The 27,274-nt window shown below is 52.5% G+C and overlaps 2 protein-coding genes across 3 annotated transcripts in view; both read left to right on the top strand.

Moving 5' to 3' along the window:
* The window catches only part of DPH1 (diphthamide biosynthesis 1), a 34,801-nt gene extending 26,569 nt beyond the window's left edge, over nucleotides 1-8,232 (top strand). The window contains exons 9-12 of one of the 2 annotated variants that reach the window (XM_082201874.1): nucleotides 1,368-1,468; nucleotides 2,348-2,426; nucleotides 3,004-3,138; nucleotides 7,436-8,232. In XM_082201874.1, coding sequence (XP_082058000.1) covers nucleotides 1,368-1,468; nucleotides 2,348-2,426; nucleotides 3,004-3,138; nucleotides 7,436-7,549 — 429 coding nt within the window. In that variant the 3' untranslated portion in view covers nucleotides 7,550-8,232. Of the gene's footprint in view, nucleotides 1-1,367; nucleotides 1,469-2,347; nucleotides 2,427-3,003; nucleotides 3,139-4,742; nucleotides 5,002-7,435 lie in introns of those variants that run through there. The other variant, XM_082201875.1, reaches the window with a different exon arrangement.
* Nucleotides 8,233-11,022: 2,790 nt separating this feature from the next.
* Nucleotides 11,023-25,945, top strand: OVCA2 (OVCA2 serine hydrolase domain containing). The gene is made up of 2 exons (XM_082201954.1): nucleotides 11,023-11,283; nucleotides 24,824-25,945. The coding sequence occupies exons 1-2, from the start codon at nucleotides 11,115-11,117 to the stop codon at nucleotides 25,324-25,326; spliced, it is 672 nt and encodes a 223-aa protein (XP_082058080.1). The 5' UTR covers nucleotides 11,023-11,114; the 3' UTR covers nucleotides 25,327-25,945.
* The last annotated feature ends 1,329 nt before the right edge of the window (nucleotides 25,946-27,274 follow it).

The following is a 27,274-nucleotide window of genomic DNA, read 5'->3' as shown; positions in this document are numbered from 1 at the left end:
TATATTTGTAGGGCCCACCTGTTTTCTGCCATTGTAAGTTGTTTTAAAAGGGCCGCGGGTGGCGCTGTGGGTTAAACCACAGAGCCTAGGACGTGCTGATCGGAAGGTCGGCGGTTCGAATCCCTGCAAGGGGTGAGCTCCCGTTCCTCGGTCCCAGCTCCTGCCAACCTAGCAGTTTGAAAGCACGTCAAAGTGCAAGTAGATAAATAGGTACCGCTCCGGCGGGAAGGTGAACGGTGTTTCTGTGCGCTGCTCTGGCTCGCCAGAAGTGGCTTAGTCATGCTGGCCACATGACCTGGAAGCTGTACGCCGGCTCCCTCGGCCAGTAAAGCGAGATGAGCGCCGCAACCCCAGAGTCGGCCACGACAGGACCTAACAGTCAGGGGTCTCTTTACCTTTTTAAGTTGTTTTAAAGTGTTGTTTCAGGGTTGTTGTTAATGCTGTCACCTGCCCTGCGATCTTAGGGTGGAGGGCAAGGAATAAATCAACAGAACCATAGAACCATTGTGTGTGAAGCAGCCCTCTAGCGACAGAGATCAAGTCCTGTCCTCCCCCAGCCTCCATTCCCCCCTGGCCAGCTCCTGTCCTCGTACAGAGTTCTTATTACATTCTTAGCTGGGATGGGGCTGAGGGCAGGTGTCAGGGGCCGCGATGCTTCTGAATGCCATGGCAAAGGCAGGAGGCTGGACTAGACAGACAGGTCCAACTGGAGGCCTGCTGTGATAGCAGAACCTCCACGCCCAGGGGCAGTCTACCTCTGTGTACCAAGCAATGGGGAACAAACAGTGGAGAGTTGCTGAAGTGATCAGGTCCCTTTGTGTTGCCTGGCTGGCCACGGTGAGATCAGGGCGCTGGACTCAGGGGGCCCTTTCAGGGGGGCCGTTAACCGGATCCTTCAGCTAAAATAAGCCACTTAGCGACGATGGTAAATAAGTGGTGTATAAGTTGTTGAAATAAAATACAGTTGTACCTCAGCTCCCGAACACCTTGGGAGCCTAATGTTCCGACTCCCAAACGATCGAAAACTGGAAGTGACTGTTCCGGTTTGCGAACTATTTTTGGAACCCGAACGTTTGACACATGTTCCACTGCTTCCGATTGGCTGCAGGAGCTTCCAATCAGAAGCCGCGCTTTGGAAGTCTAACATTTCAGATGCCAAACGGACTTCCGAAACGGAATCTGTTTGACTTCCAAGGTATGACTGTAAAGGAAAAGCATGCTAGAATAGAAAGTTTTTCCGCAGACAAAGAGAGAAGGAGCCTGGTGGACCTTCCTTGCAGGGGAGACATGTTTGGTGCCACCACCGTTAAGGCTCTGTCTCGGGTCCCAACCTCTCTTCTCTCCGTGCCCCCCCCCCTTGTCTGCAGCACTTGGAGTCCACCCTCCGGTCCTTGGGGCGCCCTTACATCCGCCTCCTGCTCTCGGAGATTTTCCCTGGCAAACTGCGGCTGTTCCCCGATGTTGAGGCGTGAGTATGAATGGGAGCCGTGGGTCAGAAGACACCCCCCCTTCCTCTCCCCTCTTTGGCGTTCTTGGTTCTGCTCCCCCTCTTCATTTAATCCCCATAACAACCCTGAGAGGGTGAGAGAGGCAGCAGCTGGCCCCCAAGGACACCCGGTGAGCTTCATGGCTAAGTGGAAGGATTTGAACCCTGGTCCCTCCCAGGCCTTGTCTGACACTCTGACCCCTGCGCCACACTGGGACCCCTGAGGCCTCCTCTTCCCCCATTTCCCTGTTTGTTGGGGCATTTCGGCCGCCGTGCCCAGAACTGTGGTGGCAGGACCCTGTCACTGGGCAAGCTTCTGTTCTGTTTTTAAAAGCAAAGCCAAGGTTCTAGTCCACCAGGCAAGCAAAGATTTGTTCGCTTATTTATTTCATTTAAAAAATCCAAATCTTGCTTGACTGTAAATTAAACCCCCCAAAACCTCAGAAAGGAATAAAACAATGAATTTTTCAGTTAAAAAACAAACAAACAGGCACTTGCCTTTTCTGAAATAATTAAAAGATGTAATCTTCCCTTTCCAATAACATGAACTCCATACGCAATGGAGCAAAATACAGAGCAAGCATTCAATAAAACATATAGGAAATCCCAGCAGCCAATGAACCCAAAGAAGGCTTGGAACAGGCAAATCTTTGCCGGGCCGTTTCGTCCTCCCAGCAGCCCTGCGAGGTAGGTGAAGAAGCTGAGAGACTGTGGCTGGCCTAAGGTCTCGCCTTCCTAGCTGGGCCGATTTGGCCCATTTGGGACCTTTTCTTCCTGGGGATTGAGCCTGGGTCCTTCTGCATGCCGAGCAGACGCCCTGCCCTGCTGCCCTACAGCCTCTCTTCTTCTTCCTTCCTGCAGGTGGGTCCAGGTGGCTTGTCCCAGGCTCTCCATCGACTGGGGGGAGGCCTTCGGAAGACCTCTCCTCACGCCCTACGAGGTGAGCCAACGATAGCATCCACCTTCCTCCAATCCGAGGTGGCTGGACTCCCGCCTCCCATCATTCCCTGCGCCTTGAACCCGCAGCCCAAACCACAACAGGATTCAGTACGTTTCCGAGCACAATTCAAAGTGTTGTTGCAGACCTTGAAAGCCCTAAAGAGCCTCGGTCCAGTATACCTGAAGGAGCGTCTCCACCCCCATCGTTCTGCCCGGACACTGAGGGCCTTCTGGTGGTTCCCTCACTGTGAGAAGCCAAGTTACAGGGAACCAGGCAGAGGGCCTTCTTGGTAGTGGCGCCCGCTCTGTGGAACTCCCTCCCACCAGATACAACTACCAGACTTTTAGAAGACATCTGAAGGCAGCCCTGTTTAGGGAAGCTTTTAATGCTTAACAGACTGCTGTATTTTAATACTTTGTTGGAAGCTGCCCAGAGTGGCTGGGGAAACCCAGCCAGATGGGCGGGGTATAAGTAATAGATTATTATTATTATTATTATTATTAAGCCCCTCCAGTCAGGGAAGGGTCTGGAGCCACCAGGATCTTGACACCCCCCCCCGCCCTTGCCCTCTTTTCAGGCCGCCGTGGCTCTGCAGCAGGTCCAGTGGCAAGAGACCTACCCCATGGATTTCTACGCCAGCCAGTCGCTGGGGCCTTGGACGGTGAACCACAGCAGCAGCCGCCAGCCGCAGAGGGGGAGCCGGGAGAAGGAGGTGAGGGGCAGGGCAGCCCTTGGGGGCTTTGCATGCGGACGGGGAGTGGGGCAGGGGTTCTTCCTGGGCACAGGAGCCCTTGCACTCTGGCACTTCTGTTTCATAGAACGGTGGAGTTGGAAGGGACCTCTAGTCCAGTGTTTCCCAACCGGTGTTCCGCGGCACACTAGTGTGCCGCCGGACGTTGCCTAGTGTGCCGTGGGAGGGAGGCGGGCGAGTCAGGCTAATCCTCCGGCCCCGCTCCCCCGGGGAATGTGCCCCGTCATCCGCTTCTGCCTTGCTCCCTGTGACAGGAATTCCCCAAACTGCATCAGCATCTGCCGCTTGCCCAGCAGCCCCGGCGCTGCCTTGCGCCCGGCGCCCCCGCCATCCTCGGCGCAGGGAGCGAGGGGTGCGCAGGCAGGCGCTGCCCGGCGGAGCGACGGCTCCTTCCGAGCGGCTGGCAGTGTCTGGGCATGACTGGCCTCCCGCCTGGTCCCGCGGCGGCTGCAGACGCGGCCGAAGCAGCGCAGGGAAGGAGACGCCCGGCTGCCCAGCCCAGCCCCGCACGCTCCCACTCTCTCTCGGCGGCCGGGGAGCGGGGCCAAAGCGGGCCCCCACCTGAGTGGCGGCTGCGTGAGCCAATAGGCGAGCTGGGGCAGAGGGGGAGGCGGGGCTCCGGAGAACAAAGGAGGGAGGGGGCACCCGGGAGAAGGGGGCGGGAGGAGCGGGGAGCGCGGCACTGCGCCCGGGACGCCCCAGTTCCGCCGGGTTAGAAGCCGGCGGCCTACCTCTGCTGGCCGTGGAAGGCAGCCGGGTCTGGATCGCGCCCCGAGAGTGGCGGGGTCCGCGCACAGCCTGCCCTCCAGGCTGGGAAGTGGCTCCTAGGCTCCGCCTGAAGCCACGCAGAGCCCGCAAGGCGCCCTCGGCGCAACTTGGCCGGGGCAAAAGGCGAAGCTCTGGAGGGAAAGGCGGCCGGATTCCCCTCCTCGGCGGGTCCGGTGGTCTCCCGCCTCCTCTGAGGAAGGGTCTCTTCTTCAGCTTTTCTGATCCTTCGTGGCACCGTTGGGAGAAGCCGAAATAAATAATGGCCGTGCCATTAAAGTTCTCTCTTTTATAAAAGGGATCCTAATAGAATCGTAGAGTTGGAAGGGATCCCCAGGGCTATCCAGTACTGTACAACCCCTGCAGTGCAGGAATCTCAGCCATAGCATCCATGGCAGACAGACATCCCACCTCTGCTTAAAAACCTCCAAGAAGGGAAAAACCTCCCGAGGGAGACCATTCCCCTGTTGAACAGCCCTTACCAGCAGAAAGTTCTTTCCCATGTTTAGTCAAAATCTTTATTGTAACGTGAATCCACTGGTTCGAGTCCTACCTTCTCTACCTTCTATGCTGTTACTATTTTTTTATTTTTTTTTTACATAAGTAAAAAGTGACCTTTCCCCATCTGGCATGGTGGTGTGCCTCGAGATTTTTTCCATGAAACAAGTGTGCCTTTGCCCAAAAAAGGTTGGGAAACACTGCTCTAGTCCAGCCCCCTGCAGTGCAGGAAGTGGGGCTTTTGAAGGCCTCCCGATTCTCATCATTTGATCTGACTGGGGATCTGTATTCTGCTTTTCCAGCAGCAAATGTTGAGCGCAAAGCAACAGCATTAGTTTAAAAAAAGGCATTGCGATCTCTATAATATCAAACACAGCAGCATATAAATAAATAAAGCAAACAGCAACAGACTCATCAAAACAATTGATGCAATTCAGTCAATTCATAGTAATTCACAGTAATAACCAGCGGCAAAGTGCTTTCGTGCGCGTTTTGAAACTGCAATCCCTGGTGGGGAAGCGTGTCCGCGCGGAGGGCCGCATTCCCTTGCAGAGTTTCCTGAGGGCCGCACGCCAGTGGTGGGTGGGGCAAGAAGCAAAAGGAGGGGCAGCAAATAGCCCTCTTTATCCTTGGACAGGGGCCCTCAGCCTCTCCTCCCGCAGGCTAGGCAAGAAGCATGGGGCACCTTTGCAGCTAGACCACTGGAGGAGGGTGCAGCCGGGGGGGGGACTTTGGGGGCTAGAGAGAGAGGTGTGGGGGCCACGTAAGGTTCCCCACCCCTTACAAGAGGTCAGCATTATTCACTTTATTCCCCAAATTTCAGGGGGGAGCAGGGGGCTGAATGGAGACCCAAAGAGCTCATAGCATTTGAAGTGGGACTTCCTGGTTCACAGCTCAGGGTTGGATCCCCCCCCCCCCCAATTTCTGTATTGTGGTTCAGTCTCCAAGCACTGTCAGCTCTGGCTGGCAGCCGCTCTCCACACTCTTGAGGGGAAGGCTTGGTCAGTGGTAGAGAGCACCTGCTTTGAGTGCAGAAGGTCCCAGGTTCAGTCCCCACTTGCGGCATCTCCGGGGGGGGGGGCTGGAAGAAACACTCCCTGCCTGAAACCCTGCAGAGATGCTGCCAGTCAGTGTAGGCAACACTGGGCTAGATGGACCATGGCAGTCAGTAGCCGTCTCACCAGTAGCCCTGCCCTTTCTATTTGTCTATCAAGACCCCTCTCTTTCCCTTGGGGTGACGCCTGTGGCTTCTTAACTGGAACACACAGGCCTCAGGTCCCTGGTCCTGCTTGCTGGGTTGAACCTGCAGAAGGAAGCCCCGTTTCTGCCGTTCCTTTCCCAGGCTCTCTGCGCTTCACTTGCAGGGTGGCATCTCCCCCTAGCGGCCAGTCAGGGTGGGGCCCCTCTCACTTTGGGTGAACTGTTTTCCATATAGTGGGAGTTGCATTAGTGCAGCGAAGGCGCAGCCAGAGAGCGGACCCAGGAGTCCTAGATCCTCACGGTTCTTGGATCAGTTTTTTCTGTTCTATCCGCCTTCCCTGCCAACACCAGGTCTGGCTTCCACCATGACCGCTTCATGTGCAATGGGCAACCAAGCAGAGGTTTGATGGCCACCGGTCAGGAGTTCTTTGGCTGTGATCCCTGCATTGCAGGGGGGTTATTTTATATATTATTAGATTTATAAGATCTCCGGGCGGCTCGGAAGGGTTGGACTAGATGAGATTGGGATCACATCCAACTCTACTATGCTTGGATTCTGTGATTCTATTTAATAGCTAGCAACCTCATTCCTGACGTTGCTCAGGAAGTCTAAGAACACCCCATCCCACAAAATCAGTGCAGTCTTGCAAAATCAGTGGCTAAATTGCGAGAGATCTGGCCCCCCATCTTGGATCAAAATGCGTTGAATTGCATTTGTATGACACCTTTTCCTCCCAAGGAGCTCGTGGTGATGTGTAAACAGTTCTGCCCTCCTTGTATACTCCCCACCACAACGCTGCGAGGTCAGCTTGGCTGAGAGGCAGTGGCCAGCCCCCCAAGTCACCCAGTGAGTGTCATGGTCGAGGGAAGGGATTTGGGACCCTGGGGTCTCCCAGGTCTTGGTCTGATGGCGTCTGATGGTATCCAAACACAGACGAAAGGCTGATCCTTAGTCTTGGGAAGCACCATGCAAAATTTGGTTATGATGATCTTAATAATAAAATAATAATAATAAATTTTTTTTTATTTATATCCCACTCTCCCCAGCCAAATCCGGGCTCAGAGCGGCTAACAACAGTAAAAATAACACAGTTTACATAAAAAATAATCGATTAATTGAAATACATTCTAAAATCCATTCATTCTAAAATCAATTCTATGGGCTAGAGTTCTTTGAGGATTACCAAAGAAGGGGGTCAGGCTGTGCCCTGGCCAAAGGCCTGGTGGAACAGCTCTGTCTCGCAGGCCTTGCAGAAAGATGTCAAGTCCCGCAGGGCCCTGGTCTCTTGTGACAGAGCGTTCCATCTTGAATGGAGTATCCAGGTACATACCAGAAAGATAGCTTTCCAAAATGCATGCTGGATCTAGTAGTACCTCGGTTTACGAACTTAATCTGTTCCACAAGTTCGTTCTTAAACCAAAGTCATTCTTAAACCGAGGTGCACTTTTCCTAACGAGGCCTCCCGCCGTCGGTGCCCTTCCACCGTTCAGATTCCGTTCGTAGACCGAGGTAAAGTTTGCTAACCGGAACACTACCGGTTTTGCAGAGTTCTTATACCGAATAGTTGGTAAACAGGGCTGTTCTTAAACCGAGGTACCGCTGTACTTAATCGTCACTAAAAGGGACCTTCCTGAGTGCCTATTGAAATCAACCCTGAGGACTGGAACCTTGCATTTCTTTTTAGAGTGACTCTGTACTCTCTGACAAGGCAGCTTCCTGTGTTCCTCAAAACTCTGGGGGCTGGGACCTTGCCACGGCCCCTTCAGCTTCTCAGGCGTTGACCAATTCTTGCAGGTGATCCCGGCCAAGGCCACGCTCCAGCCCGAGAAGAATGCCTGTGGGCGCTGCGACTGCCGAGAGGAGGAGAAGGAGAAGGAAGAGGTGCCGCTGCCCAGCCCTCAGCCTTGAGGCTCCGCGCCAGACCTGGGGGGTTCAGGCGGGTCCTGGGACCACACTGAGCTGTCGGGCACAGAACCAGCTTGGCAGCACCCCTGAGGAACAGCAGGGCTGGCGCTCTGGGGCACAAACACCAGCCAAGCCCAGAGGATGCATCTCCAAGGAGGCAAGCGGCCGTTGCTGTCCTGCAGTGTGGGGGCCAAAGTCAAGCCCACTGGCTCCCCAAATGTGTGGGACTAACTCATGGGGGGCGGTGGGATCACCTAGGGGTGATAAGAGGAAGGGGGCGGCAGGGGGCGCTGGAGGAAGCCCCTCCAAGCTCATGCGCCGCTGTTTTACGATTGATCAGACTAGAAGCTCGAGTGAAACTTTTCCCTCGCTTCGTTTTTAAAGGTTTACTGTTCTTACCACTTTCAAAGCTGTTTTCCTTTGGGGATGTTTCTTTGCATTTACAATTCTGCGTCGTCCCAAGATGGCCAATTATTGGTAATAGCTATCGATTTTCTTATAAACTGGTTACCGTACATCTGTAGTAGGTGAAGGTTTGTGCCTGTTTGGCGAGTACAAACCATATGCTATAAATTTCCTTCTCCCTTACGTTTTCCATCATTAGAATGCGTAAAAGAGTTTTCATGCGTTTCTCCTGGAAGACAACACTTTATGCTTGGTAATCATTAAAAATGTTTCCAAATATACACATATTTCTATTTTTCATGCAATATTCTTTGATGCACATTCTTTTTTCAGCTCCATGATTAGAGTGGAGCATATATTTATTTTTGCCTATGTTTATTTTTTTGAAATAAATGTACAATAAATCATTGCTGTTTTCATTTTGTTATCTTCTGTAGTGGATCATGCAAATTGCTATTGTTTATAGGATAGGGCAGGGGGCACTGGGGTGAGTTTATGGAACCAAGGTGCCAGGGGCCCCCAAACATTTGAGAAACCCTGGTTTATCACCAAAAGGCTCTGGAGCCCTTGCACTAAGAAATGGAGGGAGTGTTTCATCTATCTCTACTTACTGTCAATCCATGTTTATGACAATATTTTATTCTCTTCCCTTTTGCACTGCTTTAAATGTGTGTTCCATCCTTGACCTTCCTTTATAATGTTTTATTTTGACTTCTTTTAAGATAATATTGCTGTTTCCCGTTAATTATGTTGTTTTAAATGTATGTTCTATATATGATTTTCTTCTGTCAAGTTCTATTTTGGAATGTTCTGTATGGTATTTTAATGCACGTTGAGAACTTTTTCTTACAAATATGAAGCGGTATAGAAATGAAAATCAGTCATAAAAATAATCCAGGAACATGTCTTGGGAGAAACTGCTGGGGTGGGATGCTTGTGTTGCAGGAATTTATGTATAGGTTGGGGGGGGGGTTGCCCCTCCAGCAGATATCATGTACATGCAGCCCACTACCAAAATCAGCACAATTGCTTTTGTGACTTTTGTGATTTGTCCCCACAAAACACTTCATCGCAGTTCCTTCCTATCTATTCAGAGGGCCTCAGCTGCACGATACCAAATGTAAGAATTCACTGATAAATGTATCTGTGTACTGGCTCACTAGGAAAACTTCAGAAATTCATATAGACACGTGAGCTCGGCTACTCAGCAGCCCCTCTGCCTCAGTGATAATCCCTGGCATCCTGATACCTGAGTGCCAGACAGGTAGCCAATCCAGAAATACCAAACCCAGATGAAAACAAAAGGGTGGGATGAACTTGGCTGGGAAACAGGGAAATGTGAATATCTTTTTTGTTACACTTGATGATGGGTGTTTGGTGGAGGGCAAGGGGAACCATGGGGCAGGGTCCAGGATGCTCAGATTTCTGCCACCAGACCTCCCCTTTCATGATGTAACCGTGATGTATAGGTGATATAGTTTGGGGGGGTGTAACATGGGGATTGTTGTTGTTGTTTAGTCGTGTCTGCCTCTTTGTGACCCCATGGACCAGAGCACGCCAGGCACTCCTGTCTTCCATTGCCTCCCACAGTTTGGTCAAACTCCTGATAGTAGCTTCGAGAACACTGTCCAACCATCTCGTCCTCTGTCGTCCCCTTCTCCTTGCGCCCTCCATCTTTCCCAACATCAGGTTCTTTTCCAGGGAGGCTTCTCTTCTCATGAGGTGGCCAAAGTCTTGGAGTCTCAGCTTCACGATCTGTCCTTCCAGTGAGCTCTCAAACATGGGGATTAGTAGCTAATAAAAGTTTGGGGGCTCTTTTGTTTGGGGCTTCCTTCTTGTTCCACCTGGTGGCAGGTGGGAGTCCTGTCACGACAGTCTTCAATCAAGACCAAGCCTACTGGCTGCTGTTTTGCTCTGGTATTCCTGCCTGGTGTCCTTGTTTTTGGTCCAAGGGAGCTCTCAGATTTCTCCGTTAACACTTGTAATGTCTCCACTACCCTTGAGAAGGGGTAAGGTCCCCAAACGCCTGGCTGTGGGTGCAAGAGGAGAGCCAGGCCCCTCTGCTATGCAGCCTGTTTGGGACAGGAGTCCCTCTTTACAAAATACACTCAGAAATGCAGTCAAAACTGAAAAGCGGCTGCTGCACAGTGCAGAGAGTTCATTCCATCACCATCTTTTTATTCTTTGTATCCCACCCATCTGCCTGGGTTGCTCCAGCCACTCTGGGCAGCTTACAACATAGATAAAAACATAATTAAACATTAAACATTAAAGGTTGTATAGTTATTCATCTCTTTGGTTCAGGGTCACATCTCCATACTCTCCAAGCTTTCTCCAATGAAGATAAGGGCATCCTAGGGAAAAGAGGGACACTCTGGGATCAAATCAGAAACCAGGGTGGCTTCTGTAAATCCGGGGCTGTCTCTGGAAAATAGGGACACTTGGGAGGGTCTGAAAATGCCACAAAAAAGGCTGTTCAGTTGCCCAAATCTGTACAGGGTCTCCCAGCTGCCTTAATGTGAAATTAATTTCCGTTCCCCTAAATAATTTGAGATCTGCCTTAGAAATCCCAAAGTAATTAAGTAGCTTAAGGCTGCCATCCTAAACATGCACACTTACCTGGGAGCAAGTCCTGTATCAGTGGGGCTTACTTGTGAGTAAGCATTCACTGCTAGTGTTTGTAGGCAAGGCACTGGAGGGAAAGGGTCCTCCGTGTGAGATTTAAAAAGACCGTGGCAGGATTGCTCTCTTTCTTTTTGCACAGAAAGAGGAGGTTGGGGCAGGCGATGAATTTAAGGCCACTCTTTTTTTGCTTGGGAATCCTACCCGCCTCTGGTGTCCTACCTTGCAGGGCTGTCGTGAGCCTCCTCTCGCTTGCTCTTTCCTCCCCTGGCAGACGCAGGGGGAAGCAGGCAATAGTTTCGCCTTGGCAGGCATCTTAAGTGTTCCGCGCAGAGATGGAATCAGACCTGAGGGCCAATTTCCATGAGCGAGCCCGGAATTCACCTCTCCAGACCCCGAATAGAGTTCACTCTACATCTTTGCTAGCTCTACGGTACGAGAAGGGCGTTTCCGGCCTCGTAACCATAGACGCTGCAAACAGGAGCGTCGCTTCCGGCTTCCCTCGTTCACTTCCCACCTGGCGCAGATACCCGGATGCGGCATGTCCTCCCGCGGGGGCGGTGGGTTGCGGCTGCTCTGTCTCCATGGATACCGGCAGAGCGCGGACATCTTCCGCGCGCGAACCGGGTCCCTGCGCAAGGCCCTCCGCGGTCGCGCGGAGCTCCTGTACGTGGACGCGCCCCATTCGGTGGACGCGCCTCTCCCGTCAGGTGAGGGGGCGGGGCCTCCTTGTGACGTCACGGACCGCCTCCCCTGACGTCACTCCAGGAGAGCCCTGCCATTGGCCAGGCTGATTGGGTGTCGGGTGTTCCTCTGAGCATGTGCAGAGTGCGATTCCCCCCCTCAAAAAAACCTCTTCCGCCTCCCAGATGGGCAACTAATCAGGAGAAAGTCTCGTTAATCCATTTTGTGAACTTTTTTTAAAAAAAGAAATCTGCCGGGCCAGCAGCCCCGCGGTCTCCCAGAGAGGACTGGGCCCGTTCGTGGGCTCCGAGGGGCCAGCGTGGCTCCCAAGGCCAGGGATTGGGAACCCCAGGAGGGGAGGCTGGCTCTGGGGCTCGGATCACGTTTGCTGGGGGGCACCGGCCACCGTGAGAAGAGGCGGCTGGGCAAGATGGGCCCCTCTTGGGCCGGACCCTGCAGCCTCTTCGGATGTCCTCCTGACCTGCCAGGAAGAAGACCTTGGAGTTTCCCAAACAGGCTTTCTCCAGCAGTTTTTGGACTACATCTCCCATCCCCCCTAGCTAGCGGGACCAGTGCTCAGGGATGATGGGAATCGTAGTCCCCAAACAGCTGGAGACCCAAGTTTGGGAAACCCTCCTCTAGTTTAATGAAGATGTTGCATGTGGTGTGCAGCAGCAGCTGCTGCCCCCCCCCCCGGTCCTGCTGCTTTGTGGGCTTCCCTGGGGGCATCTGGTTGGCCACTGATACGGACTGAGGGGGGGGGTGCCTATTTCCTCCCTTCCTTTTGGCGGTCCGAGGCGATGACCTCAAGGGTACCACCGCACACCCACCCTCGAACCCCCTTCACCGTTGCACAAGCACCACATGTTTCCCAGACCTTTTCCCGAGCGAAATAAGCTTGAGTATATATATATTCCCTATCCTTTCCTATGCCTATCTGCGCTCCATACTTAGAATGAGTAGACCGAGTGTTTCCCTTCTCCGCTTATTCCTATGGCTGCGCTTTGGCCAATCACAGCCATGCATTCGTCCTGCAGGAGCTAGCTCAGGGAGCTCTTGCACGCCTCATTTAACCTCCTGACGAGCTGCTGACGGCCCCCCATGGCGAGAACAATAGAACCGAAACTCCCGACCTCGTAAAACTGTCAAACCCTTGTTACAATGTATCCATTTCTGCAAGAATGGATACATTCTGCTTCCGCTTTTGATCTAGGCTACGGAACGGACTGAAAGTCATCAGAACCTTTCAAAATTCATATAAAATCAACCGCAGCTCCAATTTTCTTGCTCTTGGTGTCATTCGACTCAGTTTCCCCAGGACTCCATGATGTTGGCCGACTCCATAATCCTCGAGACGGCAAGTCACGTACACAGGAACTCCTTAATCCTGTCAGATCGCTCTGCCCAGCCCGTCCCCCGGGCAATACCAGGTGGCAGACAGTGCATATCAATAACCCATTGTCTCACCGCCGCCGGTACTCATGAAATGTATATTTGTGTATGACCCTCGCTCTGCATATTCCCCCTCCCTTTCCTCAAATGTAAATTAGTCTAACCCCACCTTTTCTCTGACATATTCATGACGTGTGTAATGTATTCATGATGTAACCCATGAAATCCAACCTTCCCATAATGTATTCATGACGTTTCTCGCACTGTGTTATGGGACTTGGTGGGAACTTTTAAAAGTTTATGTCGCCCCATTCTCGGGGTTCAATCTCGTCTTGAACCTGTTGCGCAATAAACTTGGATCTTCGCATTTTGCTCCTGCGTCCGGCTGAGCTTCCTTTTCTTCCGCTAGAATCCACGGACTTGGTCCGATTGGCTGGGTGGCAGGGTAGATACGCACCCAGATTTTCCGTAACAGCTTGGCGCCCAACGTGGGGCTGGCGGTTCTCCCGGGTTGCTGACCGGAGGCCCCGAATTCTTCAGCCGGCTGCGGGCCAATTTGCCCGAGAAGACCCTTTTGGACCTCCGGCCATCTCCCGGGCGGTAATCGGAAGCCCCAGGAGTTCAGCCGGGGAGCAAAAGGGATCCAGCCGGCTCATTCATCGATCCCGGGATCGGATCGACGGGAAGACGCGTGAGTATAGGAAAATCCAGTGCACTGGTGGGAAGGGGTGGAAGTCTCCTGGCAACTGAATTCTCTGCCCTCCTCTCTATCGTACCTTCTCGCCTTTCTCTTGGTCCAGTCAGTGAGAGAGACCGTGGACCGCTGCTCAACCCAAAGGGGGGTTCTGAGCTCTATCTCTTTATCTAAACCCTCCAGCCAGCCGCACCAATTGGGAGCCCGAAAGGTAAGACGGAGAGACCCGACTTGAAAGATAGCCGACTCTCCGCAAACGGGCATCCCAGTTGAAAGCAAGGGGTTGGAGCTCTCTTTCCGATCTTCCCGAGCGTCCTTTCTAGGGGGCAGGAAGTGGTCTTGCTTTCTATCCCAATCCCAGCCGCACCGGTCGGGCTACAATACCACGTGTACTGTAAGCCCGCTTCCGAAAGCAAGGGGGATTTTCGACCCAAACCTCTGTCCAGGGACCACCCGATCTGGCACCGCACGGTGCGGGCGTTCAGTAGGGCCCCTTTCCTGAGTTGTGACGATAGGTAGGAGGTTGCCAGGAGGGAATAGCCCATGAGGAATTGGGCGGGATCGGCAGAGTGGAAAAGGGACCCCAGGTGAATGGTTAAGGAAAAGGAAGTAAGGAATACCGGATAGCTAGAGCTCTTAAAAACCTCCCTAGGAAGTTGCCAAGCGACTAAAGACCTTTCATTTTACTAGTCCTTTGTCGAATAACCCTAGACCCACGAATCCTTATCGACCCCCTCCCCTCTCCTCTTTCCTATCTAGACACGCGTGAAGTATACTATGGGTACCCAGGCTTCCAAACACGAGCGGACTCATTCTGGGAGGAAGGCTTCCCGGAAGCCATCCCGTTCCCAGAAGGATCCCGACTCCCCTCTTCAATTTGTCATCGCGTGTTGGAAGTCGATTCCTGGCCACAAATTGTTATCTAAGGAAAAACTAGAGGACCTCTGCTCCGGAACCTGGCCCGCCAGGACTGCCTCCGCCAGACCCGAACTGCGGTGGCCACCGGGGGGTTCGTTTAATGAAGAACGCTTGAACCACCTAAGGAAAGCCCTGATAGAAGAAAAACCCCGCCAGTTAGAATACCTGGCCACCTTTGAGGCCGTAAGGAGAATGCTCCAAGCCCCAAAGGGAACAACATCTTACCAATTGCCTATATTAAATCCCGGGCGACTGCCAATGCCCCCCCCTTACGAAGATGACGATGTACGACAGACCCTGGTCCCCTTTTACTATCAAGGACCACCGCCGCAAGCCCCGACATCCAGCGACAGCGACTCCAGTAGTGGGGAGGAAACGGGGGAGGAGGATGAGGCACAAGACACCGAAAATAGGAGGGTCACACGACTACAAGCGAAAAAGGACAAGGGGGGGGCCAAACAAGTTAAAAACCCCGGACAAGCTAAAACTAAAATCCCCTCCTCTACTCACCACAACACCATTGAGGACTCTACCCAAGTCGGGAATAAACCCGCTCCCACGGAACCTCAAGGCTCCGAAAAAGGGACCCGGGGCCGTGATAAAGAGACTCCGGGGACTTCTGACCAAGTAAGCTCCACCGTGAGTTCTACTGCGGTCCAGATGCCCTTAAGGGCCCTGCCCATTCCTCCTCTCGACCCTGATGGGCCCCCGCGGATGGTTTACACGCATCAACCCTTCTATACCTCAGACCTGGTAACTTGGTCAAACCAGATGCCCTCATTGAGGGATGACCCGGACAAAGGCCACCGCCAGGTCAGCGCTATCTTCTCCACACACAATCCCACCTGGCCCGATGTCCACGTCCTTCTGAATGCCCTCTTCAACGAGGCGGAGAAAGCGGACATTCTAACTAAAGCTGGGGAAGCCATAGAACTACCTGACTACCAAAGGGGACGGCCTCAGGGATTGCAAGCGCTCACAGCACAATGTCTCAGAGTAGAACCAGAATGGGACTATAATACCACTAACGGTATTTGGTGCTTAAACCTATTTAAAAAGGCCATTTTGGACGGTGTAAAGGCCGCCGGACAACGCACCGTTAATTGGACCAAAGTCCAGTCGGTCATGCAGGGACCAAATGAACACCCGTCCGATTATTACACTAGATTGGTCTCTGCCATTAAAACATGGGGAGGAATAGACCCCAACAACCCACAGCATGAAGTAATCATTAAAGGGTTCTTCAAGGATCAGGCTTGCCCAGATATCAGGAAAGCTCTGAATCTCCAAATTGGATACGATGGAAAGAGCGTAAGTGAAATCTTGTCCATCGCAAAATCTGTCTACAACTCTCGGGATGAAAGAAAGAAGAAGGAAACGAAGCCCGAGGTCGAACAAATACTAGCCTTAAGCATGGAACCTGCCTATGGTCCTAATCGAGGCAGGGGATTCCCTCGAGGAAAGGGAATCCGTGGAGGAGGAACCCCAAATCCCTATAGGCAATGGGGACCGGGGACTGGAGGATGCTATTACTGCCAGGAAGAGGGACACATAAAAAGATTCTGCCCCTACCTAAATGCGACACCCTACGGGGGACAGGAGCCTAAGCCTTTCCCTGTACGGATCACCCACCCTCCTTTCTCCCCGCAAGCCAACGTAACCCCAGGCTACAGCAACCACAACCCAGCGGCTTATACCCCACCGGCGGTCTCGAACCCAATCCCTCAATCCCGACCACAACCGGGACCCCGGACCCAAATGCCGGCCACCCAACTGCCAGCCATAGACCAGCCTGCCCACCCTTGGGCGAATGCTACTGCTCCTCCCTTGCACCCTCCAAACCAACCACCTCCCGATGATCAGAACACTTATTGACAATTAGAAGGGGATCCCGATCAGACCCAAACCATCTGCCCTGTCCTTACATTGTCACCCGAGGACCCGGTCTGTACTATCGAGATAGACGGCCACCCTTACCAATGTCTACTGGACACAGGGGCCACCTATTCCACCCTAACCGACAGTCACCTGGAACCAGGGACAGTAACCAAGAAAGTAATGGGACTGGATGGGATACCCCGCACTTGCCCGCTCTCGCGACCGGCCAAGGTCACCCTCGGACCATTACTAGCGGAACACACTTTCCTATTAACAAGCAGCCCAGTCAACCTCCTCGGCAGAGACCTCCTCTGCAAACTTAATGCCACCATAAAATGCTCCCCGGATGGCATTTACCTACATATGCCAGGGAACTCCATTCCCATTTTCCAGGGTATCGTTCAGGAATCCAAAGCGGACCGACAGTTTCCCGAACTCCCTTTAGAACTGGAAAACGAATTGCCCCCCTCCCTATGGGGCACTGAATCAACCTCAGTGGGACTCTTACTCTCCGCCACTCCGGTTAAGATCACTTACCGAAGCGACTTACCCTTCCCATGCACCAAGCAATACCCTCTGCCCAAAGAAGCCATAGAAGGCCTAACACCCATGATTGAGGACTTCCTCGAAAAGGGGATTCTAGTCCCATGCGCTTCACCCTGTAATACCCCAGTTCTCCCGGTCAAGAAACCCGCTAAGGAGGGGGCACCTATACGGTACCGTTTTGTGCAGGACTTGAGATTAGTGAACCAATTCGTGATCCCCCGACACCCGGTAGTTGGCAACCCGAACTCCCTCCTAAACGCCATTCCAGCAGGGACGACTTGGTACTCCGCTGCGGACCTGTGTTCTGCCTTCTTCAGCATACCCCTAGATCCAGCCAGCCAATTCCTTTTTGCATTTACCTGGGGGCCCAGCCAATTAACGTGGACCAGACTGCCCCAAGGCTATGTAGAGTCACCCGCCATTTTTTCGGCCGTGTTACATCAGGACTTAGAGGACATCCACCTACCGGCCAGTTCCACCCTGCTTCTCTACGTGGACGATATTTTATTATGCTCTACCAGTGAGGAGGCGTGTAAGATAGATACTAAATGCCTCCTATCAGAATTAGCAAAGAAGGGACATAAAGTGTCTCCTAAGAAACTCCAATATTGTAAGCAAGAAGTCAAGTATCTCGGACACATCTTGGGAGTAGGGACCAGAAGTCTAGCCACTGACAGGATTGAGGCAGTCACTAAAATTCCCCTCCCAAGAACAAAGCGACAGCTCCGCGGCTTCCTTGGCATGGCCGGCTTCTGCCGGGCATGGATCGCTGGTTACAGTGAAATAACGAAGCCCTTAACTGCCATGACCCGCCAGGACCACCCAGACACCTTAGTCTGGGAAGATGAAGCTTACAGCTCTTTTGAACGACTAAAACGGGAACTCAGATCTGCTCCTGCCCTAGGATTACCCGACTACCGAATCCCTTTCAACTTGTTCATCCACGAACAAATGGGGGTAGCCTCTGGGGTCCTAACCCAACCATTCCGCGACCAAGAGAGGCCAGTAGCATATTATAGTCTACAACTTGACAATACTGCCAAAGGGGCTATCAGTTGCCTCAGAGCCATTGCTGCCGCCGCTGTCCTCCTCGAGAAAGCCCAAGAGACGGTTCTAGGCCACGAAATCACCCTCCACGTTCCCCATTCAGTCTCAACCCTCCTAACCCTAAAAGGATGTCACCATTTCTCCAACTCCCGCCTCAACCGCTACGAAGCCCTCCTACTAACTCCAACCAATGTCACCATTAAACGTGTCAACTCGCTAAACCCCGCTACCCTACTACCCCTTCCCGATGATGGCACCCCGCATCATGACTGCACCACTATAGTCCGGCAAGCCGAAAAGCCCCGTGAAGACTTAGATCATCTTCCCCTGGAGAACCCGGACCTAATATTATATACCGATGGTAGCTCTAAAGTGATCGACGGGGTCAGGAAGACCGGGTACGCGGTGGTCTCCGACTTCGAAATAATAGAGTCAAATCCAATTAACTCTCAGTACAGTGCCCAAGCCGCCGAGCTAATTGCGCTGCTGCGTGCCTGCGAGATTGGTGAAGGGAAGCGGATAACCATTTATACGGATAGTAAATACTGTTTCGGCTTGGTGCACACAACTGGCCAAATTTGGCTCCAAAGAGGCTTTCTAACCGCTGCTGGGTCTCAAATCTCGCACGCCGCCCTGGTTGGGCGACTTCTCACAGCGATCCACCTACCTGCCGCTATAGCCGTTGTCCACTGCAAGGCCCATACCAAGGGCAGAGACTCAGTTTCTAAAGGAAACAGACGAGCCGACAAAGCCGCACAGATGGCAGCCTTACGCACCCCTAACAACGAATCCGAGTTCCAAGCCCTCCAACTGCCAGCAGACCTAGACCTCACAGAAATTTACAAATCTGCCCCAGGGGATGAGAAGGCTACGTGGGAATCGATAGGTGCCACCGAACAACAGGGTATCTGGGTCCTCCCCGATGGAAGACCCGTCCTTCCAAAGGCCTGGACTCCAAAAGTAGCGAGGTTTCTTCATCAGCGAACACATTGGGGAAAAGGGAGATTAATGGAACATGTAATTAGATCTTGGTACGCACCCGGGATAGCTGCCGCAGCAGCAGCAGCATCAAAGAATTGCATTACCTGCCAGCGCTTCAATCCTAAGCGTCAACCCAGGAGGCCGCCTGGAGCCAGACCATGGACCTTTGTCCCCTTTGAGAACTTGCAGCTTGATTTCATTGATCTGCCCCAATGCCAAGGCTTTAAGCATGCTTTGATTATCGTTGACCAATTTTCCTCGTGGGTGGAGGGATTCCCTTGCAGAAAGGCCACCGCATCCGTAGTTGCCAGGGCCCTCCTACAGGACATTATTCCCCGCTATGGCATACCCCGTCGCCTAGACAGCGATAGGGGGACCCACTTTACTGCAGAAGTGGTGCAATTAGTGGCCAAATCACTCCAAATCAAATGGGACCTCCACACCCCATACCACCCACAATCTTCTGGCCAAGTGGAACGTATGAACCAGGAAATAAAGATACAGTTGGGCAAACTTTGCGAGCTCACTGGCCTAAAATGGGTCAATGCACTCCCACTAGTTCTTCATAACATCCGCAGCGCCCCAACCGGACGTTTGAAACTCTCCCCATTCGAACTCTTATTCGGGAGACCTCCTCCCGTCTACAACACCCTATTCCCACTATCGGAACTGGAGCTCGGGGAGGCAGAACTTACTAATTATGTTATTCAGCTCCAGACACAGCTACAGCGTCTCCACCACTACGCGGCCATCGAGGGACAGAATCTTCCCATCGACGTCCACGCTCACTCCTTCCACCCGGGCGACTGGATCCTCGTCAAGGTCTACCAGAAAGAACCACTCCAACCCGCGTGGGAAGGTCCCTACCAAGTACTCTTGACATCGCCAACCGCCGTGAAAGTAGGTGAGAAGAATTCCTGGTTACATCACACTAGGTGCAAGTCCTCACCCCCTCCACAGGAGACGGAAGAAAGCAACGGCGAGGACTTCACCTTTTCGACTCCACCGGCTTTACCGACCTCATATATTGACGACGACGACCAACAGACCGGACCAGTTGATCGGGGCCAAGGTCGGGCTCAACAGACCGGACCAGTTGATCGGGGCCAAGGTCGGGCTCAACAGACCGGACCAGCCGATCGGGGCCAAAGTCGGGCTCAACAGACCGGACCAGCCGATCGGGGCCAAAGTCGGGCCCAACAGACCGGACCAGACACCGCGACACCCAACTGGACGTCTGAAATCATCCCAGATACCAACACCATCAAGCTACGTTTCAGACGCGCCGACAACCACGCTTGACAGCTCCATTGACAGCTTGCTTCGTTTGACAGCTCCATTGACAGCTTGCTTCGTTTGACAGCTCCATTGACAGCTTGCTTCGTTTGACAGCTCCATTGACAGCTTGCTTCGTTTGACAGCTCCATTGACAGTTTGCTTCGTTTGACAGCTCCATTGACAGCCTGCTTCGTTTGACAGCTCCATTGACAGCCTGCTTCGTTTGACAGCTCCATTGACACCTTGCTTCGCTTGACAGCTCCGCCTTTGACAGTTCATCTGACAGCACCGTTCAACAGCGCTATTTGATACCTTCGCTTTACAGCCTCACCCTGTCCGGCGCCTTCGTTCGCTCACGCATCCGAGCCATGCGCCTGGTCACCACCGCCCTACTCCTCGCCACCTTATCCTGGGTCACGTCTACCTCATCAGACCACTGCACAGGATTACGAACAAACTACCACTTCTTGGACTATCATGAGGTCGAGACGGGAAGGTCTAACCCTGATCGAATGGGGGACTTTGATTTCTGCCTTCCCGAGTCCCGGACCTTGCTGCGCCATTCCCTAGTTCCCCAACTCGCCGAAAACGAATATTGGGAACTTTTCATTCGAAACAAGGATTTACATCGTGTCGGCTCTGCGGCTCTCACTCTTGACCACTCCTCTTACCGGCTGACCTGCAGAAATGGGACTTACCTTCTTTACGAGAACGGGGAGGTCTCGCAAACCCCAAACTGGACCGAAGTCGAGACAGGAGGGGCTACTCACGCTTATACGGAATCAAGCCACCCCTCTGGAAACTTGATTTTCGGCTTCCAGTGCCTCCGCTCCACCCCAGAAACCCGGAAGCCCCAACTCCAAGGACTCTGCCTACGACGGTTCTGCTGCCTATGGGACTTAGGGGTCACTCATGAGTGGAGAGGGGCTGAATATCTCGAAGGGTGGCACCATTCCTTACACCCCTCGCGCTCCCCCTCATGGGACCACGTCGGACCCCTGCGATGCGGCGGTATCGCCAGGGATAGGCGACTACTGAACACCACCGACCCCCTCCATCCGGTTGGCACAGCACCCCGACAATTCGGCGCCGACCCGGCACTCCCGGGAGAAGACCTCCTGTCATCCTGGGAGCAAAACTCCTATATTAAGCTTCTCAGCCAGGTGGCGAAGGAGTCACCCTACCCGGACTGCTGGATTTGCGCTCACGCACCCAGCCATCTCCAACAGAGCCTCCCACTGGTCCCTGTACCAGTGACCCTAGAACAGTTCCGTTCCGGAAATGTTACCTCCTGGAACCTGACCGCACTCAACTTAACACATCAATACCTCTACCTCACCGGCCCTACGAAGGGACCCCTTTGCCGCAGCTTCTCAGGGGAAGGAACCTTCATCGGATCCAGTACATGCACCAACACTTTGGAAATCCTACCAACTGGACTGGTCACTGTCTCTAACACAAGGGACTCCCGAACTTTTCCTAATCTTACTGTTGCCTGGGCCGCTGCGGTTGGACATCCCTTGGACTGGAAGCCACAACCCGCAGACACCAAGCTACTACAAACCTTTGCTTCAGGCCGAATGGAATCTTACCTCAGCGGCCTATTCTGGGTGTGTGGGCACCGCGCCTATACATGGGTGAGCCCACACATGTCCGGATCCTGCTTCATCGGCTACATCGTTCCCGGAATTAGAATATTACCACACCTACCGCCTGGAAGACAACGGAACAAAAGGGAGCAAAAAGAGCTGTCAGACCTATCAGACGTTGCTGCGAATGGAGAGACCGTAGGCCGAGCACTCTTCCCCGCCTACGGTGCCGGTTCAAACCACGTGGATATTCTCCGACTCACCGACATCCTCCTTAAGTTCATGCAGGAGGCGACTCAGATCACAGACTCTCTCATGTCGGAACTATCCGAGGTAAGACAATTGAGCCTACAGACGAGGATCGCGACAGACTTCCTCTTGTCCAGTCAAGGAGGTACCTGTGCATTAATAGGCACAGAGTGCTGTACATACGTGACTGACCAGACCTTAAATATAACTGGACATTTAAATAACATTCATGAACTAGCAGGGAAACTCCACGACATCCAGCATGAGGGGCTATCCGACGTAGACTTATGGGGATGGTTGCCCAAGCTGGGATGGCTCAGACAACTATTGAAAGTCGTGTTGTTCATCATTTTAACTGTTTTCCTCTGTGTCTCTATCCTATGTTGTACTATGCATTGTATTACCCCTTGCTGCTCTCTCCTCCGTCATTCTGCTTCTGCTACCTCCTTTCCTCTTCGAGCCTATTCCCGCTCCCGACATGCTCCCACTTTCCCAGACTATGTACAGATGAGACATTTGGGAGAAGGTGAATATGAGATCACCGAAATTTAGTGCTCAAATGGTGCGGAGAAAGGATTTGCAAGTTCTTACAGAACTTTAATGCAAATCTATCTCCGAATGGGGGACTGATACGGACTGAGGGGGGGGGTGCCTATTTCCTCCCTTCCTTTTGGCGGTCCGAGGCGATGACCTCAAGGGTACCACCGCACACCCACCCTCGAACCCCCTTCACCGTTGCACAAGCACCACATGTTTCCCAGACCTTTTCCCGAGCGAAATAAGCTTGAGTATATATATATTCCCTATCCTTTCCTATGCCTATCTGCGCTCCATACTTAGAATGAGTAGACCGAGTGTTTCCCTTCTCCGCTTATTCCTATGGCTGCGCTTTGGCCAATCACAGCCATGCATTCGTCCTGCAGGAGCTAGCTCAGGGAGCTCTTGCACGCCTCATTTAACCTCCTGACGAGCTGCTGACGGCCCCCCATGGCGAGAACAATAGAACCGAAACTCCCGACCTCGTAAAACTGTCAAACCCTTGTTACAATGTATCCATTTCTGCAAGAATGGATACATTCTGCTTCCGCTTTTGATCTAGGCTACGGAACGGACTGAAAGTCATCAGAACCTTTCAAAATTCATATAAAATCAACCGCAGCTCCAATTTTCTTGCTCTTGGTGTCATTCGACTCAGTTTCCCCAGGACTCCATGATGTTGGCCGACTCCATAATCCTCGAGACGGCAAGTCACGTACACAGGAACTCCTTAATCCTGTCAGATCGCTCTGCCCAGCCCGTCCCCCGGGCAATACCAGGTGGCAGACAGTGCATATCAATAACCCATTGTCTCACCGCCGCCGGTACTCATGAAATGTATATTTGTGTATGACCCTCGCTCTGCATATTCCCCCTCCCTTTCCTCAAATGTAAATTAGTCTAACCCCACCTTTTCTCTGACATATTCATGACGTGTGTAATGTATTCATGATGTAACCCATGAAATCCAACCTTCCCATAATGTATTCATGACGTTTCTCGCACTGTGTTATGGGACTTGGTGGGAACTTTTAAAAGTTTATGTCGCCCCATTCTCGGGGTTCAATCTCGTCTTGAACCTGTTGCGCAATAAACTTGGATCTTCGCATTTTGCTCCTGCGTCCGGCTGAGCTTCCTTTTCTTCCGCTAGAATCCACGGACTTGGTCCGATTGGCTGGGTGGCAGGGTAGATACGCACCCAGATTTTCCGTAACACCACTGTGGCAACAGGAGGCTGCACTAGATGCCTCCCCCCCCCTTGGCCTAATCCAGCTGCTGTAGGGCTCTTCTTCGGTTTCTCCATCTGTTCTCAGCCACAGCTCAGGTGTGTTTGTTAGGGGAAGGAACTGGAGTGTAGGGGCAGATCGGCTGCTTTGCTGGAAGAAAGTCCCAGGTTGAATCCCTGGCCTCTCCAGTTAAGAAAAAGCTCCAGCAAAATCCTGGTTTCCAAACCCATGGCAAAAATCCCAGTGAAGCCTGTAAAATACATTGCGGTTGGTAAAGTCCCTGTTGCCTTAAGCGAGTCCTTTCTGTTTCCCCGGCAGGGATAGAGACCCTACCATTAGTGTTCTACCCACAGGCTGATTGTAAGAATTACTGAGAGAAAATCTGTTCTGAGGTGGGAGGAACAAGTTATGGTTTGCATTTGAGTGGCAGGTCTGTGGCGTGGGCCCTCGTTTCCTATCCCTGTACAAAAACACATTAGTCACTGTATGGTTTGATCATGAACATTTGAACATACTCATATTTCTCACCCTCTGAAAGCAACAACACTTCATGAGTGATTGTTATTAGAAAGGTCAGGGACCAGCAAGAAAAAATGGAGACAGTTGCAGCAAAAAACAAGTCTTGCAATGACACCTGCAGGAAGCCTTTGCCTGTCCTCTGCTGGTTTAGAGGCTGATGGGATTTGTAGTCCAACAACCCCTGGAGGGCACCAGGTTAAATAAAGACTTGCAGATTTATTATGCTCTAGGAGCATAAGAAGGATCAGGCCCATGGCCCGTCTTGCCCAGCCTGCTGTTCCTGCCCCAAAGGGAAACCCTCCAGCAGGATTCAAGCACGAGAACAACTCTTCCCTCCTCTGGTTTCCAGAAAACTGGCATCCAGAAGCATCACTGCCTCTGACTGTGGAGACCACTGGGGCTCGCAGTCATCTGCAGTCCTCTCCTCCTTTACTGTGTCTAATCCTCTTTCAAAACCAACTTTGTCAGTGGCCATCGCTGCCTCTTGTGTGATCAAGTTCCACAGTCTGCGCTGCGTAATGTCCTTAATTTTATCCGTCTGGAATCTTCCAACATTTTGAGATTCATGGGATGGCCACAACATCTAAGGTTAAGATTTGTTATGCTGCAAGAGAGGGAATGAATGAAGAGTGTTCCGATGAGTTATTCCTCATCTGCACGGCTGCTGATCTCTCTTGTCATTCTTGCTAACCTCCACCCCTTTCCATTGCAGGGGAAGCTGCCTCAGGTGCTCTAGAAGCTGCCTCAAAGGGCTGGTGGTTCTCCAACCCCCAGGAAGGGACATTCAGCGCCCTGGAAGAAGCGTCTTCCTGCAAGGGGCTGGAGGAGTCCCTAGACAGCATTGCCAAGGCCTTTGCGGAGCAGGGCCCCATCGACGGCCTCCTGGGCTTCAGCCAGGGAGCGGCGTTGGTGGGCATCGTTTGTGCCCTGAAGCAGCGTGGAGACCCCCGCTTTCCCTTTGACTTCGCCATCGTGGTGGCTGGCTTCCAGAGCCAGGCAGCCCCCCACCAGGGCTACTACCAGGAACCCATTGCGGTGCCCAGCCTGCACGTCCTGGGCGAGACGGATCGGGTCATCTCAGCTGAAATGAGCAGGCAGCTTGCCTTCTGCTTTGCGGAGCCTGTCACCCTCATTCACCCAGGGGGCCACTTTGTCCCGGCCTCCGCACCCCAAAAGAAAGCCTATCTGGAATTCTTGGATCGGTTTGTAAAGTGACTGCGTTGGGGCCCAGTGCCCAGGCTGCTTTGGGGCTTGGCCGGAGTGGGACTTCCGGCGGATGAAGGTTTAAGGGGCAGCTCTTGGCCTGCCTGGTCACTGCAGCGTGATGGCCAGAGAATCCTATTTGTTTTGCAACCACTGCCTTGAGGGATGAGTAAACTGGGACTTGTCAGATCTGAAAATCTTGTCTGTCCCTGTGTTGAAAATTATTTTAAAAGAGCTCTTTATTCTTCCCCTGCAGGCACAACTCTGGGGTTTTCATGTGGGAGAGTGTCAGCTGCCCTTGAGGTTGGCAGTTAAAGCATGCAGGATATCAGTGGGGTGGGCAAGAATTGCTGAGGCTTCTTCAACTAAGCACCGTCCTGAGGGCATCCCCCTGGGTCCGCCTGCAGCTGCCCCCTGTAAGTTATAAGTTAGGTTCCTCAGTTTGTGCCACACTCCCTCCTTCTTCCTGAAATGGACAAAGCATTCAATGTGGCCGTTCAAAACCATCGGAGATTGTGAGTTCTAGAAGCAGCGATTTAAGCCACGTGGCAATAAATGGTGCAGGATCGTTTTCTTCCACTCCCTCTTCAGAAAACATAAATTCTCCTGTTTTAATTTTCTGCATCTCCAAGCTTGTTGTGTATATCTATATTTTCTTGTTGTAATTCTTTGATCTTTTTGTCATGGGTTATTTTGTTGCGGTTGTGTTTTCTGTTAAAGAGTCAGGCCTTGTGTTAAGCTCTGTCAGTTTCCATTGGAAGCCTTAGTTCTTCCAAAGTGTTATGCAAATTCTTACCTTAAGATATTGTCCCCGTTTTTTCTTTCTCCAGTGAGGAAGAGGCCTCTTTTGAGGGCGGCACCATCTTGGCTGTGGCCTGCCTTGGTGTCCTTGTTGAAGTGAGCCTTCCCTCTCAGCACAGGAAGAATTGAGTGAGGTCTTTTATTTCCAGCTCTTCCGAATCCTTTGGCGTCCCCCTCTCCTTTCTTCAACCTTTGGCGTCTTTTAGACTGCAGGGGCTTTTGCTCTGAGCTACTTTTCTGGGCCTTGGAGCAGGGATTAGAGTTTAAGTAGCTGTCATCTTTTCTTTGCGCCCAAGTCCCCCTGCAGCTGCCCAGTGGAAGCCTCTGAGCCACCGGATGGACAGGGAGGCGTTGGGGCCTGGGCAGTGCTCTCTTCCCATAGTGTGTCATTAATTCTCACACACACAGAGGTCATTGTGGCGACCAGTTTGGACTGCATTAAAGAGCCCAGCAGAGGAATCACCTTGCCGACAAAGGTCTGTATAGTTAAAGCTATGGTTCTCCCAGTAGTGATGTATGGAAGTGAGAGCTGGACTATAAAGAAGGCCGATGGCCGAAGAATTGATGCTTTTGAATTCTGGTGCTGGAGGAGACTCTTGAGAGTCCCATGGACTGCAAGAAGATCCAACCTCTCCATTCTGAAGGAAATCAGCCCCGAGTGCTCCCTGGAAGGACAGATCCTGAAGCTGAGGCTCCAAGACTTTGGCCACCTCATGAGAAGAGAAGACTCCCTGGAAAAGACCCTGATGCTGGGAAAGATGGAGGGCACAAGGAGAAGGGGATGGCAGAGGACGAGATGGTGGGACAGTATTCTCGAAGCTACCAGCATGAGTCTGACCAAACTGCGGGAGGCAGTGGAAGACAGGAGGGCCTGGCGTGCTCTGGTCCAGGGGGTCACGAAGAGTCGGACACGACTAAATGACTCAACAACAGCAACAAAGAGCCCTGCTTGCTGCTTCCCACGGGAGCATCTGCTTGGTCCCTGGGAGAAGAAGATGGTGGACTAGAAGGCTCTACTTTGGCCTGGTCCACCTGCTGCAGCAGGGCTTTTTCTGCTGTTCTGATAAAGGATCAGACAAATTCATGGAGGAGGTTCCTAGCCACGACGGCCCCTTCCACTGCTGGTGGCCGTAAATGCCTCTCTCAGCCACTTCCTGCA

The sequence above is a fragment of the Podarcis vaucheri genome (assembly GCF_965113315.1).
Source record: "Podarcis vaucheri genome assembly, chromosome: 15".
Lineage (NCBI taxonomy): Eukaryota > Metazoa > Chordata > Lepidosauria > Squamata > Lacertidae > Podarcis > Podarcis vaucheri.
The sequence above is the reverse complement of the archived record's forward strand: the minus strand, read 5'-3'. Positions and strand labels throughout refer to the sequence as shown.

Coding starts and splice junctions, on each gene's coding strand:
- OVCA2 (XM_082201954.1), top strand. CDS start 11,115: ATGTCCTCCCGCGGGGGCGGTGGGTTGCGGCTGCTCTGTCTCCATGGA. Junction 11,284..24,823: donor GGACGCGCCTCTCCCGTCAG/GTGAGGGGGCGG, acceptor TTTCCATTGCAG/GGGAAGCTGCCTCAGGTGCT.